The sequence below is a fragment of the Octopus bimaculoides genome, chromosome 2, assembly GCF_001194135.2.
Source record: "Octopus bimaculoides isolate UCB-OBI-ISO-001 chromosome 2, ASM119413v2, whole genome shotgun sequence".
In the NCBI taxonomy this organism is placed as follows: Eukaryota; Metazoa; Mollusca; class Cephalopoda; order Octopoda; family Octopodidae; genus Octopus; species Octopus bimaculoides.
The window spans coordinates 37,590,341-37,606,720 of NC_068982.1; the positions used below are offsets into that span (position 1 = coordinate 37,590,341).

The 16,380-nt window shown below is 35.4% G+C and overlaps 1 protein-coding gene across 1 annotated transcript in view; it reads left to right on the forward strand.

Moving 5' to 3' along the window:
* LOC106873449 (deoxynucleotidyltransferase terminal-interacting protein 2) overlaps nt 1-12,417 on the forward strand; it is a 16,150-nt gene extending 3,733 nt beyond the window's left edge. Inside the window, exons 2-6 of the mRNA XM_014920803.2 lie at nt 3,586-3,694; nt 6,859-6,936; nt 7,799-7,963; nt 10,325-10,434; nt 12,306-12,417. Coding sequence (XP_014776289.2) covers nt 3,586-3,694; nt 6,859-6,936; nt 7,799-7,963; nt 10,325-10,434; nt 12,306-12,384 — 541 coding nt within the window. The 3' untranslated portion in view covers nt 12,385-12,417. The remainder of the gene's footprint in view (nt 1-3,585; nt 3,695-6,858; nt 6,937-7,798; nt 7,964-10,324; nt 10,435-12,305) is intronic.
* The last annotated feature ends 3,963 nt before the right edge of the window (nt 12,418-16,380 follow it).

Genomic DNA, 16,380 nt, shown 5'->3' on the forward strand with positions numbered 1-16,380 from the left:
AAAAAATATTCATTTTCTTCAAAGTAAGACGAATTGAAGTGGACTCCGGTGAATTTTACGAAATTCAACACCCACCCCCTCCTAAAACACTCCCCTCTCCCGCAAATTTTGTATATTCGGAATCTATATGATATAACACATATTCGTAGAAAATTTCATTAAAAATTTTTCTGAAAGTTATGATCATCCAAATTCGGGTGGGTGGGGGCAGAAATCTGTAGTTAGGCTGTCGTCTTTACGTCATCCATCCTTCCATCCACGCTAATTATTCGTATGATATCAATTAATATGTCTAATAACAATTTGTGGGCATAGCTTCGTTGTGGCAATAAAGTGTTTTAAAACATTAATTTTTAAAATAGCAATTCTTTTAGTCAACGTGCTTATGAGATTCACCTAATCTTGTAGTATATTTAATCACGAAACGGCTATATTTACATATTTTCTAGGGTAAAAAACCGAAAGCAATAACAAGTGAAAAGAGAGTATTATTTTGTGAAGCCTGTCAACTACGTTTAGGGTTCCCTTCCTGCTGCTGTTAACAGTTCCTTCTATCTCTTTGGATCGATAGAATAAGTAGGTCTCCGATATGTGTGGATAATGAAGTGATTGTTTGTCTAATCAATATTCTCTCTTTTCTGGATCCAGTCATTTTGCCTCGGGCTGATGACAAAATACCAGATAGTATGATTTTGTCCTTATTGGTTGATTCTTTTGCCCCGTGTCATGTCCTAAATTTTGTTCTGGTGGGTTCTGTCGTTTTTTCGGCAAAGCAAATAAACATCTCTAAATATTCAATGTTATCTACTCATATTTTCCAATCAATTGCACTTAGTGTTTGTAGCTTCTTTAACAATCGTTTTATCTGATTTTAGTCCATAACTCTTTTAAGACAGTTGGGTAACTGTCAGACGACACATAACCATTATACGAAGTAATTTTGCAAGTTACCTCGCTTGTCTTAATTTTCTTTCGTATTTGTGTGAATCACATCCATTTTATTCAAGCTGCTAGCATTTAAAGTCGATGTGTTTTGGCTTCTTAGACAAAACAACCCGACAAAACAAGGAATCGTGAAACTGTAAAAGTAGCAAAGCTTAACAGCAATATGTTTTGATGAGAAATAATTGTGGAGAGTCAAATCCTTCATTTTATTTAGAAAGAATGTTTAATTTCAATATTTGAAGCAAGCACAAATGTAGAGATTCTGTATTTATTGCAAATCACTAGCTCTTAGCCTTCAACTAAAGTATACTAGTATACTATAATGCACCTAAACTGGAAGTGGTAATAATGATTTCGTAGTATTCACTATTGCTTTAATGATTTAGTCTTTCTATTGCATTTCAGTTCTTTGTTGAATGACCAAGAAATTTGAGTGGTGAAGCTGTGATTTCCTCATTAATAACCTTGTAGAGACTGGACTTCTCTCACTTGTTGAGCTTGTCAGTGTGACAATCAGTAACGGAGCATCAGCAGCAGACCAAATGCTTGCTTGGGTCACATTGTTCATCAATGCAGCACTTGGTCACCAATGTAACTCTCTTCAGTATAACTAGGGTTTGATCAAATTTCCGTGGAGCTTTGTCTTCCACATGGGGCTATATAATCTATCTTTGCAATCATATTGGTATTAGATATGAGCATAGTGTTGATTTGCATCTATTAATTTAACATTATTGACTTGTTTTTATTGTTAGGATTAAATTGTCTTTTGGCAAATTTAAGCAGATTTCAACTTAGTGTGCAGAGAGCAGGAAGACTACTGTCTCAGCCCATTGTCACCTTTTGTTTAGAATATTGACTAAACAAACCTTGTAATTTTATGGCATTCCTAGATATCAAGTAGTCATGGTGAGATTGCAGAGAATTATTTTTCTGCTGTCTTTCATGTACATTGTGGGGTGTGCAGTGTAAGTGTGCATGAATGGCATAGTAGAAATGTGCTGAGAGAGAAACTGAGCATGCAAGAAAGAAGAGTGCACTAATATGGACATATGATGCATATGGATGAGAATTGGTGCATAAAGAAATGGTTATCACTTACTGTAGATGGAACTCGTGAGAGAGGGAGACCCAGGGACACATTGGATGAAATGAAGGCTGATCTCAGGACTTGAACATTCTCAAAAAAGACCTGCCCACCTCAGCAAAAATGAGTTCTGGAAGTGCTGTGCATGTGTGTGTGTATATATATATATATATATACATACACACACAACTGGATCCTTTGCCCAATTTCCTTGTCATGGCATCGCCACCACCCATCACCTACCTGTAGCTCTTCCTAGGTACCACTTATTTTTCTTTTTACCCAGAACCATTTTCACTTGTTATCCATCGTTCATTCATTAATACTGTTCTTTCATCCCACACTTTATATTGATCATACACAATTCTCAACAGAGCCACCAAATTATCTCTCTTTACTACCATACATTTCTCGCTCTCCTCATGCACTAAACCTGCCTCTCTCTTCTTCCCCACTCTACTCCTACAACCTACTTACACATATCATCTCACATCCATCTCTTGTCATCATTACTATTCTGTTGCTCTCCCCACTTTTTTTTCAAGATTAATTGAAACAAAGGCAGTGTATTTCAACAGAATTGTTGTAACAAAAGGGTTAATAAAGCCAATTAATTGTCACTACCTGTACAGTAAGTGCTATACAAGTTTCAGAAATTGTGACATTAAATATGAAAGAGAAATACCGTCAATATCTTTGATGAGAGATATTTTTAATAGTTTGAAAAGTATATTTTCTCCTCATAATTAACATAATGCTCATAAGCTCTGAACAATGAACAAAGCAAATATACTTATCACCTAGTAACTACAGTAATGATTCATTATGATTGTTGTTTTTTGTATGTCTTTTTCCACCACCACTGTTTGATAATTGGTGTTAGTTTGTTTATGTCCATGTAACTTAGCAAGAAAATTACTTGTGTTGATTTGTTTGGCTAAACCCTTCAGGACAGTGTCCCAGCATGGCCACAGTCAAATGACTGAAACAAGTAAAATGATAATAAAAATAGTATTCTAATATTGGTTTCAAATTTTGGCACAAGGCCAGCAATTCCAGGGAAGAGGATAAGCTGATTACATCGACCCCAATACTCAACTAGTACTTATTTTATCAACCCGGGAAGGATGAAAGGCAAAAATGACCCCGGCAGAATTTGAACTTAGAACATAAAGATGGATGAAATACTGCTAAGCATTTTGCCTGGCATGCTAACAGTTCTGCCAGCTTGCTGCCCTAGATAGTATTCTGATATATTTTTTAAATAAATCTGTTTCCAAATGATTGTTAAATTTTAAAATATTCTTGGAACATTTTATTTAAAATTTTTTTCTTGACACTTAAGGACATATAAATCTTAAATATACCTATTTCTTGCTCAGTAAAATATTTATGTTCTTTGCAGCCTGTTATATTCAACGTTTTTTTGTTTATATACTCTCAGTTCAAATTTTCTTGGTAGAATATTGAAAGAAATAAAATGTCTGTCTTTTTGTTTGTAAATTTTAGCAAATGATTCTATTAAAATCTGGATCACGTTTTATTTTTTATAGGTCGTCTACAGGATTGGTCAGTTCTATTGATCCTCATCTTACCTTTAGCTCTTATTTAGACTCCTCAAAACATTGTGTTACAGTAAATAAACTTGTAGATGTTAATCAGGTAAGTAAATTGCTGTGCTAATATTGACATTTTATAATCATTCATCAACAAGGATCTTTATTTTGTTATTTTCATGAATTATATATATACAAGAAAGAAGTGATGCTTATAATGTTTATGTGTGTGTAGAAAGACATCAAGCAACCTACCCATAAATATTTTCCCCTTTTCTGCCAGGGACAAAATTTCAGGGCTACCACCATCAGTACCGGCACACTGAGAGGTATGTCAAGAGGTTTGTAGAGATGCTGCAGCATTGATGACTAGATTTGTGCTGATTGAAGGCAGCCTTAGCCAGACTTGCTCATGAGCAAGTAACACAGGTACAAAGTCTTTGTAGGTAACAACACTGAGGTGGGTAGTGTAGGCATATTGTTGGCAGAGAAGTGGATAGGTAAGTCATTGTGATAGAAAATGTGACAGACTGATGAAACTTTGTTTAGTCATGGGCAGTATGACAGTAACAGTGATCTCTTCTTGTGCACCATGTGCATTGATAGATGAACAAATGGACTAATTCTATGAGGCCATCTTTCAGACAGCTGCTTCATCATCATTGTCATTGTCATCATTTTACATCTGTGACCATACTAGCATGGGTTAGACATTTTGACAGGCTCCAACAGGTTCAAAGGCAGTGTCTTGCTCCAGTGTCACAATTTTGGCTGGATGTCCTTCCTAATGTCATCCATTCACAGGGTGCTTTGTAGAGTGCTTTTTTTGTTTTGTAGTACCAGTACTAATGAGGTTGCTTTGCAACTTGCAAGACTGGAGAGACCCCTTTGCTAAGAGGAAAGATAAGAGATAGGATGGATGCTTTAAGTAAGTTGTTAAGAGGTTAAAATATAGTAGGGGAGCAGGAACAGATTGACTGTTTCTAAACTTACTTCTGCTCCCTTTGGCTCATTATTTTGGCTAGAGTAATTAATGGACATACTGGGCAAGACCATGACTAATGTGGTGTACATGGGGACTATAGATACATACTCCAACCCTCGTCTGCTAACATAAAGCCCTCTCTACCTTCAGCTTTCACAGTTTTGTGAGCAGCATGATGATCTTACTAGTGTCAGTGGCATGAAAAAGGCACCCATTACAGACTGTAAAGTGTTTGGCATTAGGAAGGGCATTCAGTCAATGGAGCATGATTCAGTCCTTAGACTCATTGGATACTGTCAAACCATCCAATCCATGCCACACGGAACATGACCATTAAATGATGATGATATGTGTGTGTATAGTCATCTACTAACAAATTACCTTAGGTATTTGAGTTGAAACTAGACATGTCGATTAATAAAAACTTCAAAGTGTTCAACTCATTTTTGATCAAGTTGGACAAAGAGTTTTTAACTCTCTGAAGACTAACAGGTTAATGTCAGAATATATTTAATGTATGCAATTATATTTTTCATCATTTGAATATATAATTACAATAATAATTAGATCTGCACTAAATTTCTATCAGTTTTTCATTGTTTCTTATTCATAGCTGATTTAAAAATGCAGACTATCCAGCAATAAGACACCTTATAATTGGTCAGAGATTAAACCGTTGCAAACAACATAGTGTAGATATTAATATTGACCATATACATCCTAAAGATATCTAGAAAATACATAATCTCATCTCAAACTAATATAGATATACCTTGATTTAATGAATTTAAACTTTTGTGAGTTTTTATTACAAATATATTATATATATTTGTGAAGGTGCTTGGCTTAGTGGTTAGGGTATTCAGCACATGATCGTAAGGTCACGAGTTCAATTCCTGGCGACAAGTAGTGAGGAATTCAGGGTACAAGTAGGGATTCACCAAGGATTGATGCTCAGCCCCCTTTTGTTCATCATAGTCCTCCAGGCAATAACAGAGGAATTCAAGACAGGCTACCTCAGGGAGCTCCTCTATGCTGATGATCTTGCTCTAATAGTTGAGTCACTACCAGAACTAGAGAAGAAGTTTCAGGTGTTAAAGCAAGGTCTAGAATCGAAGGGCCTTAGAGTTAACCTAGCAAAAACCAAAGTCATAGTAAGTAGGAAGGTAAACAAATCACAGATCTCTTCAGGTAGATGCCCCTGCTTAATCTGTAGAAAAGGTGTAGGTAGAAACTCCATGAGATGCACCCAGTATAAGCTTTGGACACACAAAAGGGACAGCAACACCAGAGAAAGGTTAACAGGGAAACTAACTTTTGTATGTAGAAGGTATACAGGTACAATAAACACTGAAAATGCTCAGAAAATAGACTCCATCATCTGCCAGGGGACAAGCTAGAGGTAGTAGGTAGATTCCGTTATCTAGGTGACCAAGTTAGTAGTGGAGGTGGGTGCTCCAAGAGCGTAGCTGTGAGAATAAAATTAGGCTGGGCGATGCTTCACTGGATGTGCAATGTCAGTGTGCATGTTTGACAGAGTGTAAGCATCTTGAGAGAAAAGTTAGGAATAAGAGGAATCAGATGTGGTGTGTAAGGGAGATGATTGTGCTGGTATGGTCATGTGATGCATATAGACGAGGAAAGCTGTGTAAAGAAGTGCTGATCTTTAACTGTGGAGGGAACCTGTGGTAGAGGTAGACCCAGGAAGACATGGGACAAGGTGGTAAAGCATGATCTTCAAACTTTGAACCTCACAGAGGCAATGACTGGTGACTGAGACCTTTGGCGATGTGCTGTGCTTGAGAGGACCCGCCAAGCCAAGTGCACCTGTGCTGGTGTCATGTAAAGAATATTTTTTGAACGTTGGGCCTCACGGAGGCAAAGTGGCTGAGTTCCTTTCAAGCATTGGGCCTCAGGTCTCACAGAGGCAAAAAAGTTGAGTTCCTTTCGAGTGTTGGGCCTCATGGAGGCAAAGTGGCTGTTCCATTGATCAGATCAACTGGAACCCTTGTTGTAACTGATGGGATGTTAGTTATATATATTTAGAATGACTTTTTTTTTTTTACCTTTACATGAAATTTTATTGTTTCTGTATGAATAATCTCTAATTTTTTTGTATTTTGTGTCTTAAATTGCTTAGCTAAGAAATACATTTTATGTTTGATACTTTCAGCAAAATAGTTTCTGTATATTTAAATAATTCAGTCCTAAATGCTATGTTGTATCCTTTTAATGATTTAAATGATTTCATTCTATAAAGACACTCACTTGTAATATTGTTTCAGATTCTCAAGTCAACTGCACCACCACCTGATCCAACAAAAGAACTCATTAGCAAAAGAAAACAAAAACTACTGAAGAAGGTAAATGAAATCCCCTTGTATTTTATTAATCTATTATTATTCTGTATTTTATGAATTACAATGTTGGTTTTATATAGCTGAAAGAAAAATACCTATTCCACTTCCCATAGGGAAGGATAATAATTTCTAACTGTAAAAAGCATGTTAATAGAACACAGATATTCTATACATCTATTCTGATGATAATTTGAACAGACATCTTATATATTTTTAAACACAGAGAAATGATTAGTTTACCACAAAGCCTGAATATGAACATATCTACATTATTAAGGTATATAATTAAAGATTTGCTGGTCCAGTGTTTTGACACAACATTCACAGAATGAATATATAAGGACTTCACAGATAAATTACAATTTATCAGTTCTAGTTATCACTTATTTCTCTGAGGATAGAATTCTTATTCTTTTACTTATTTCAGTCATTTGACTGTGGCCATGCTGGAGCACCACCTTTAGTTGAGCAAATCGACCCCAGGACTTATTTTTTGTAAGCCAAGTACTTATTCTGTCGGTTCTCTTTTGCCGAACCGCTAAGTTACGGCGACGTAAACACACCAGCATCGGTTGTCAAGCCATGTTGGGGGAACAGACACACACACACACACACACACACACACACAATGGGCTTCTTTCAGCTTCTGTCTACCAAATCCGCTCACAAGGCTTTGGTTGTCCCAAGGCTTATAATAGAAGACACTTGCCCAAGGTGCCATGCAGTAGGACTGAACTCGGAACCATGTGGTTGGTAAGCAAGCTACTTACCACACAGCCACTCCTGCGCCTATATGTAAAAATATTTTTAATTTTTATTTATTTAGTTATTGCAATATATATATTTTGTTTATTTTCATTTTCAGAAACTAAGAAGTAAAGTAGCTGGAGATAACTGGTTTAACATGGGAACACCAGAAATGACGCGAACAATAAAGAATGAATTGTCTCTAATTCAGATGAGAAACTCTCTCGATCCAAAACGATTTTATAAAAGTAATGATAGAAAGAGATTTCCCAAGTACTTCCAGGTCTGTATATTGATTATTTTTACAATTCCATTATAGATGGTTCTTAGAGTCCCTAGAGATTTATGTAATATAAATGGCAGTATGGTGGTCAAAACCACAGAACCATTTAGCAAGAGACTTGCAAAGAAAGGTCATGACAGGACTTGAACTGTTTCCTCGAAATGGAGTCATTTTTTTCAACAATTTCTCATTGGTATCTATCATATGGATAAAATTCTCTGTTCTATGATGACAACAACACCACCACCAACAACAACAACAATGTTGTTGTCCTCATTGTTGTCTTCTTCATCTTGGACTCCTCTGTATGATAAACAAAAGGGAACAAAGAACTGAACTCTGAACTCCAACCTGCCTACTAAATTCCTTATAAAAATTGTTGCTGATCTCATTCTGACAACACCCTTATGGCTTGTGTGGTTCTTGCAAGCCATTCATCTACACCAAGTTTTCTTAGTGACAACCAAACTACAGGGTAGAACCGTCAAAGGTGTTCTCCATGTCAACAGATGCTAGTATAGTGAATTGCTCTGAGTGAAGAACTTCTGTAGTTATCTTACTAGGAAGAGGGTATCAGTGTCTCCCTAACCTGTTGTAAACTTGAACAACATCTATCCTAAGCTGTGTTATTTTTTCTTTTATTGGGTTATCCCATAAATAATGCAGTTTTTTTCAATTTCATGAACTAAAAGCCGGAGGGGGAGGGGATAAACTGTCTGCATCAACTTGCTATAAAAGCAGGTAGTAATTTTACCTTGTACTTGTTCTTAGTGCAAGTTTTGAAGAGTGCAGTTCGATTGTAACAGTTATTCTTTCAAACCTGTAATGGAAGTGGCAAAGGAGCATATTCGGCATGTTTTGCTTTATGAGTTCAATAAAGGCAACAGTGCAATGGAAAGTGCGAGGAACATTAATGCAGTATATGGGGATCGGACAATAGGTGTAAGCCAATGTCAACAGTGGTTCCAAAAATTCCAAGCCGCAAACTACAGCCTTGTCCTTGAACATCTGTAGAGCTTGACAAGGATGTCCTGTAACCCCTGGTGGAACAAAATCCCATCATAACTATTGAGGAAATAGCAGAGAAACTTAGATTTGGTCATTCAACCATTCATCAACACCTGCATGCCATTGGAAAATGACCATCTTTGGTTTTAAGATGAAAGGTGTTCTTCCATCAGGATAATGCTCGGCCACATGCAGCAAGGATGACAATCCAAAGGGAGCAGTTTGAATGGGAAATGATGCCCTACCCACCATATTCGCCAGACAATACCCCATCTGATATTCATTTATTCCACAGTCTTCAAAATCATTTGGCTGGAAAGAATATCAGTTCTGTAGATGAGGTCAAAACAGTACTAGAGAAGTATTTTTCATTACGGACAAGTGAATTTTGAGGGGCCTTGCAAGTCTACCAGATAGATGGAAGAGCATTGTAGAAAATGAGGAGAATATGTTTTAGATTAAAAAAGAACTTTGTTTATCTTAATTTTGAAAAATAAAAGAAGTATAAAAAAAACCCACATTATTTATTGGATGACCCAATACTTTCAAAACTTGGATTGTTAATTTTATGTTAATCTAGTTGCTCCTTACTAGAGTATCCTTTTTATCTCAATGATACTGCTATGCCAGTCATTGGAGATGACATTTCCTTGTATTATCTGATTGACTATGTATGTCACTTCCACCTGTCATATTTTGCTAGGTATTTTTAGTAACTAATTCTGATAGTTCTGATGTTCTCCTCCTGCCTTCATATTCTTAGATGTTCTTCTGAATATGCAGCTGTCAACTTCCATGGCTAATCACTCTGTTGGGTCTACTTGTGGTGGTCCCTCTTTTTTTCATCCATTCTTTTCATTGAGCAATTTCTTACAGCAGCATTTCCACATCTCTTCCTCTTCAGTGTGAGTGAGGACAAATGTTCCTCTCATTCCCCACAAACTTTTCACCAAAGATGTCTAGATTAACACTGACACATTGCTTTGCAATCTGGGATACCACATGCCTCTGATCCTTTTATTGGCAAACACAATTTCTGCTTTATCCTTTGTTATGTATATTTGCCCATTTCCTGACATTGCTCTTTGCTACATTTTTCATCCATTCATTTAAGGCCTGTCTTTTAGCTAACTTGGGTTCCTAAATATTTATTTCTGATTATGTCACTGCACATTTGCCCAATATTTCTCAATGTAATTATTCTATATTAATAATTTCAGGATATAAATAATTTTTTTTTTATCATTATCATATTTATCGCCATCAAATTGATTATTTATATAAACAAAAAATGATTTTCTTTATATATTTTTATGCATTTTATTTATCTGTGCCTTGTAATATATTTTACAGATGGGAACAGTTGTTGAATCTGCAGCAGATTTCTATCATGCTCGTATTCCAAAGAAGCAACGGAAGGCAAATATTGTTGAAGAGATGATGGCTAATGCAGAAATGAAACAGTAGGTTTACTTCTTCTATTAATCCTTGTTTGCCATTTTAATATTTTTTTTTTGTTTAAAGGATAACAGACTCCATAATCTGTGACTCTTGAGTTTGTTGGAAGAAATGCTTAGGCTGCTTTGCAACCATGTGCTTCCAATTTCAGTCCCACTGTGTGGCATGTTGGGCGAGTGTCTCCTACTACAGCCCTAGGTGACCAATACCTTGTGAGTTTGGTAGATAAAACCTGTGTGGGAACTCATTAGGTTTACATATGTGTGTTTGTGTTGTTTGTTACCTCTTCCCCCACTTGACGACTGGTGTTGGTGTGTTTACATCCCTGTAAGTAGTTTCAAAATTGTCAGTACCTTATGATCAGAACTTGCTAAAAAATGTCTTCTAAGTTATGTTAAACATTTTAGCCTAAATTATATTTAATTTATGAACCAAGGGTACTTAATTTTTGGAGATAATAAACAAATTGTATTGCAATGAATGCAAAGAGTATGTCTTCATCATTATCGTAGTAATAATAATATTTTATTGTCAACGTTTTCCTTCCTACTTTTAAGATGGTAGGGTATGATTCGAAGGTCAAACTGTTATTTTGCTGTTCAAACAACTTAGCTGATCCCTCATTGGTTGATAAATGTAATTTAGGCTAATATAGTTTAACATGAATTAGAAGACATTTTCTTTTTCAAGCTCTGATCATAGAATATTGACATTTTTGTATGTCTATATCATTAAATAAGTTTTATAATCACTTATTTTCCACATTGATGTAAACTTCTGAGGTAGACTTACCTGTTTACTGATCCAGATCCAGATCCCAGTATCTCTCTCCTCCTCCATTCAACAATAACTATTTCTTAAGAAAGAGTGATAGTAAGATCATTTCACTCTGCCTATTGCTCCTGATAATGAACTTCATTGAGCTGGCAGAATCATTAGCACACTAGAATTCAAATTTTGTCAAGGTCAACTTTGCCTTTCAATCTTTTAGGCTTGATAAAATAAGTACCAATTGAACACTGGGGTTGATGTAATCGACTAGCCCTGTTTCCCAAAATTTCAGGCCATATACCTATAGTAGAAAGAATTATTCAAAGAGAACTATGAAATCACTCAAATTAGTAACTTCATTATTGTGTTAAATTGGATCACTGAAAAATGTAATTCCAGATTGGAACTGCAGCAACAGCTCCTCCATAAGGTTTTTAAAGGTTGCAGGGTTAGTGTGTCCCTGTGCACTGACCACAATATTCCTCATATTTTCATCAGTGGCACTAACAGTTGAAACAGGTCCATAAGAAAGTGGGAGCTGAAATGAGCCATTGGCATGAGTTTGTTTAATGCGGATGACAGCTTGCTGGGCTGAAGCCCACACACTATGGCTCCAAGTCTTTGTTTTGTAGCACACATAGTGACTCAGACAAGGAGTTGTGTCAATCTCTTGAGAAATCCAGACCTTTGGATTTCACCTCTGAAGTTGTAGCTCCCTATCTATGAAGCCTTGCCTTCATCAACCAGATGGACTGGCAAGGGGATTTTAAGTCAGGGTTTCTCTTCTCCAGATTGGAACTATATTATTGCTATTACTTTATCTTAGTTGTCTTTTTTAATAGAAATGGTTCTATTATCTTTTTAATAATTGGTGTGACACATGATAGGCAAGTGTTCTTTGTATATGCTGGATGCTGAGTTATATTATTTGTTGAATTGAATCTTTAGTATATGAATCTCTTATAATTACTTTATATGAAGTAGTATTTTGAAGATATACAGTATTCACAATTTGAACAGTGGCACAAAATATTTTTATTCATAGGTATTTACAAGATTGTATTAATATTTTAATTATTAAATTGCTTTTTGGTTTTCATTTCAGATATGTCAAGAAAAAATATGCAGATCTTGCTAAAAACAAAAAAGTAAGAAACAGAAACAAGAATAAAAAGAAGAAATAATTTAGAAATAAATTTATATTTGAGAAATCACAATTTTGTTTTCCATATTTACTTTATTGCTGTAATATTTATTTTTCCATGTGTTTTTGCATATACACAATCGTACAATACATATACACACATACTGCAAATATCCAGTCACACTTAGCAAAACCACCTCTGTCTTCTAGAAAGAGAAAAGGAGTACATATTCTTTAATATATATATATATATGTGTTTATATGTTTATTGAGCTTCATATTTTAAAGAAATCATGTTATCAACATTTAATCCATTTTCCATGCTGGCATGGGTTGGATGGCTTGACAGGACCTGGAAAGAACAGGTGTTACACCAGGTTCCATAGTCTGTTTTGGCTTGGTTTCTACATCTCGATGCTCTTCCTAACACCGACCACTCCACAAAATGTACTGGCACCATCACCTGTGCTCTTTACATAGCATCAGAACCAGTGTTTTTTATGTGGCACTACCACCCACACCAGTGCTTTTCATATTACACCTTGGTTTTAGGATCTCAATTCTGTTGTGGTGGACAGGTTTTCTCAAGTACAGCCATGCGACATATTCGGTCCTCTCATCTTCATAAGGTTCAAGTTCTGAGATTGGCCTTCAATGCTTCGTCCCATGTCTTCCTGAGTCTCCCTCTTCCACAAATATGCTTGTTTATAGCATTCTTATTTTTATATGTAGCTCCTAAAAAGGATTTCTTCTTCATTAGTACAGAAGGATCAAGTTTATTCAAATCTAATTTTAGTTCTTTTCATTTAATCTTCAGTTTGAAATGTGTAATACTTTTGTTTCTTTTGCAATAAATTCTGAGAAAGAGAGTATTTACTTCACTCCTTCAAGAATGAAGTTAAACATAATAATATACAAGAAAATTTACAAAATTTTTTGGTAGAATAGATAAAAAGTAATGTATTTTACCAATTAAAACAAATTTACGGAAACCTGTCTGCAGGATAGTTCAAATGCTACTGCAATTTTTATGTTCTGGTTAGTACAAATTATTTACAAAAACGCGTGATAGACCATGGTAAAAGGTTCATGGGAAGGGAGCTAAGCGTCAAGTACTTGTTTATCGAGTTATCTACCTTACTTTGTTCCAATGAACCCGTGTGACTAGAAATGAAACTATCGTAAACAAGGCAATTGTGACTAATTGTCTAGCCATATACGTCATCGCGAAGGCTTTCAATTAGATTATTACGTCACTGTTGTCATGGAAATAGATGTGGATCATCCAAGAGACAGAGTTTTCGTAATTTCTGTCGTTCTTTCCATGGACATTAATGATGATTTATAACCTTAATTATTTTTGCTTCGAAGAAATAACAGAGTATTGTTATCATGCCAATATCGGAAATCATTGATATATAAGTTTGATAGCATAGACGATATTGAACTGTCATAGATGTGTAAAGTAAGCTATTCAAGAGTTTACAATCTTAGATGGCCGACTTTATTTTTCATCTTTATGTGGGTGAGAAAACATGTTAAAGTAACATGACTAGATCCATTCAATCGATTATAAACGCTCGCTTGAAAATTCGGTCTTTTATTTATTCATTTATCTTTAATATCAGTAACAATTTATTTTATTTCAAAATAAGGCTGATTTGTATGTGTATGTATTTATAACTTATTTTTTGTCTTTTATAGGTCAGGACTAAATACCTAATATTTAGTTTCGGTCCTTACATTCTGAATTTAAATCTCACCTGAGTCGACATGACTTTCCAGAGTTGATAAAATTACTAATATGTATACTCTCAGTAATATATATTTTGTTAACTATTCTCTCGTCACATGGCATTAGGTGCCATATTAAAATATGTTGATATTATTCTTTACTGTTATTTAGCTCTTTTAGTTTTTAATATTTCTCTTTGACAAAATGGATTAAAAAAAATATCTTATAGTTACAAGTGAAGGCAGTTTTCATGACACTATGAGTCCTATAAGAAAGTGATATAAACATGTTCGTACTCCTAACATTACAAAATTGAGTAATATATATATATATATATATATATATATATATATATCAGTTCCTCAATCACTGAGGTCAATTTTGACTTTCATCTTTGTAGGGTTGATAAGAGTACAGGGGTTAATTTAATCGACTCCCCACTCCCACAGATAAAATTCCTTATGCCTATATATTAGAAACTGAGCTGGCAGAATCATTAACACACTGGACGAAATGCTTATCAACATTTTGTCTGCCTTTACATTCTGAGTTCAAATTCCAACAAGGTTGACTTTGCCTTTTATCCTTTCAGGATCAATAAAATAAGTACTAGTTGAATACTGAGGTCGATGTAATTGACTAGCCCTCACAAAATTTTCTATAGTAGAAAGGATTATTATTGTGCCTATAGTAGAAAGGATTATTATTATTGTAAGGCAGTGAACTGGCAGAATTGTAAGCATGATGGCCAAAATACTTAGCTTCATTTCACTTGTCTTTATGTTCTGAGTTCAAAATCTGTTGAGGTCGACTTTACCTTTCATCCTTTCTGGGTCAATAAATTAAGTACCAATTGAGGTAATTGACATCCTCCCCCACTCCCCAAAATGGCTGGCCTTGTGCTAAATTTGTAACCATTATTTTTGTAAAGTTTCCCAGTGATCTGGTTTGGATTCTCTGTTATAGGCATTTTACTTTAAAATGTTATCACAACAGAAACCCATATTTCTTGATTCATTTCAAAGAAGTTTGCCATATAGATAGATAGATATAATGCATATGAGTGTATTTGTGTGTCTCCTTGTCTTGATATTACAAGATGGTTGTAAATGAGTTCCACTATTCTATAAGCAATGCTGGTCATTTCCAGTCTTCCATGAAAGCATGCCTGGCTGTGGGGAAATATTACTTTGCTTGGAAACAGGTGAGGGTTGGTGACTGGAAAAGCATCCAACCATAGAAAATCTGCCTCAACAAATTCCATCTGACCCATGGAAGAATAGAATAGATATTAAATGAAATGACTGACTGAAAATAAAGAGCAAACACAATTTTGCAAAACTTTGCCACAAAGGCCACCTTTATTTTCGATTCTTCTGGGGTTCTTAAAAAAGTACCAATCTAGACCTGTAAATTGGCAGAACTATAAAAATGCCAAACTGGATGCTTTGCAGTATTTTTATTATTCATTTTTGCATTGTAATCTGAGTTCAGATCCTGCCATGTTCTACTTGGGTGTTATCCTTAATTTGGCTTCCAGTTTAACACCACTACTTAGCACCTTAGGTGCCTTTATCAGAGCTCATTCTCTCATCAGCACTCAGGTTCAGTTCTGTGGCTTAACCCCTTAGCATTCAGATTATATATCACTGGGAGGGAGATGAGTTGCTGCTATCTCCAGCGGTCATGCGTCCATCATTGATGAGACCAAGGAAAGTAAAAAATCACATGATCTGGAGGTCTCGACGCTTGAGACGACAAGGATTTATCTCCCTACTAGTAATATAAACAAGTGTGCATTTTGCACCAAAAGCCAATGTGTGAGTTTCTCTCATGGTATCTACTCCAGTGAAATTTGTTCTAACAGAACATCCACATTTAAGAGAGGATAAATATTACCTTTCAGATTACTCTGTTGAATGAAATGCTTATTTATTCACATTGTTTTGAATTAATCATGCATTATATAACTTCAAGATTTTGTTGATGCGATTGTTTATTTTTATAACAACATTGTAGGGTAGGTGTGATAAGCTGGATCTAGCTGGTTTTAACATAAAATATGTAGAATATTTGGGTTTGATATGGCAGATTTAAATGCTAAAATGTTAATCCTAGGAGGAGAAGTGTCTGTAGTCTTTCCATGCATTGAAATGCTTAGCATTCTGAGTTCAAATTCCGCCGAGGTCGACTTTGCCTTTCATCCTTTCGGGGTCGATTAAATAAGTACCAGTTAGGCACTGGGGTCGATGTAATCGACTTAATCCCTTTGTCTGTCCTTGTTTGTCCCCTCTGTGTGTA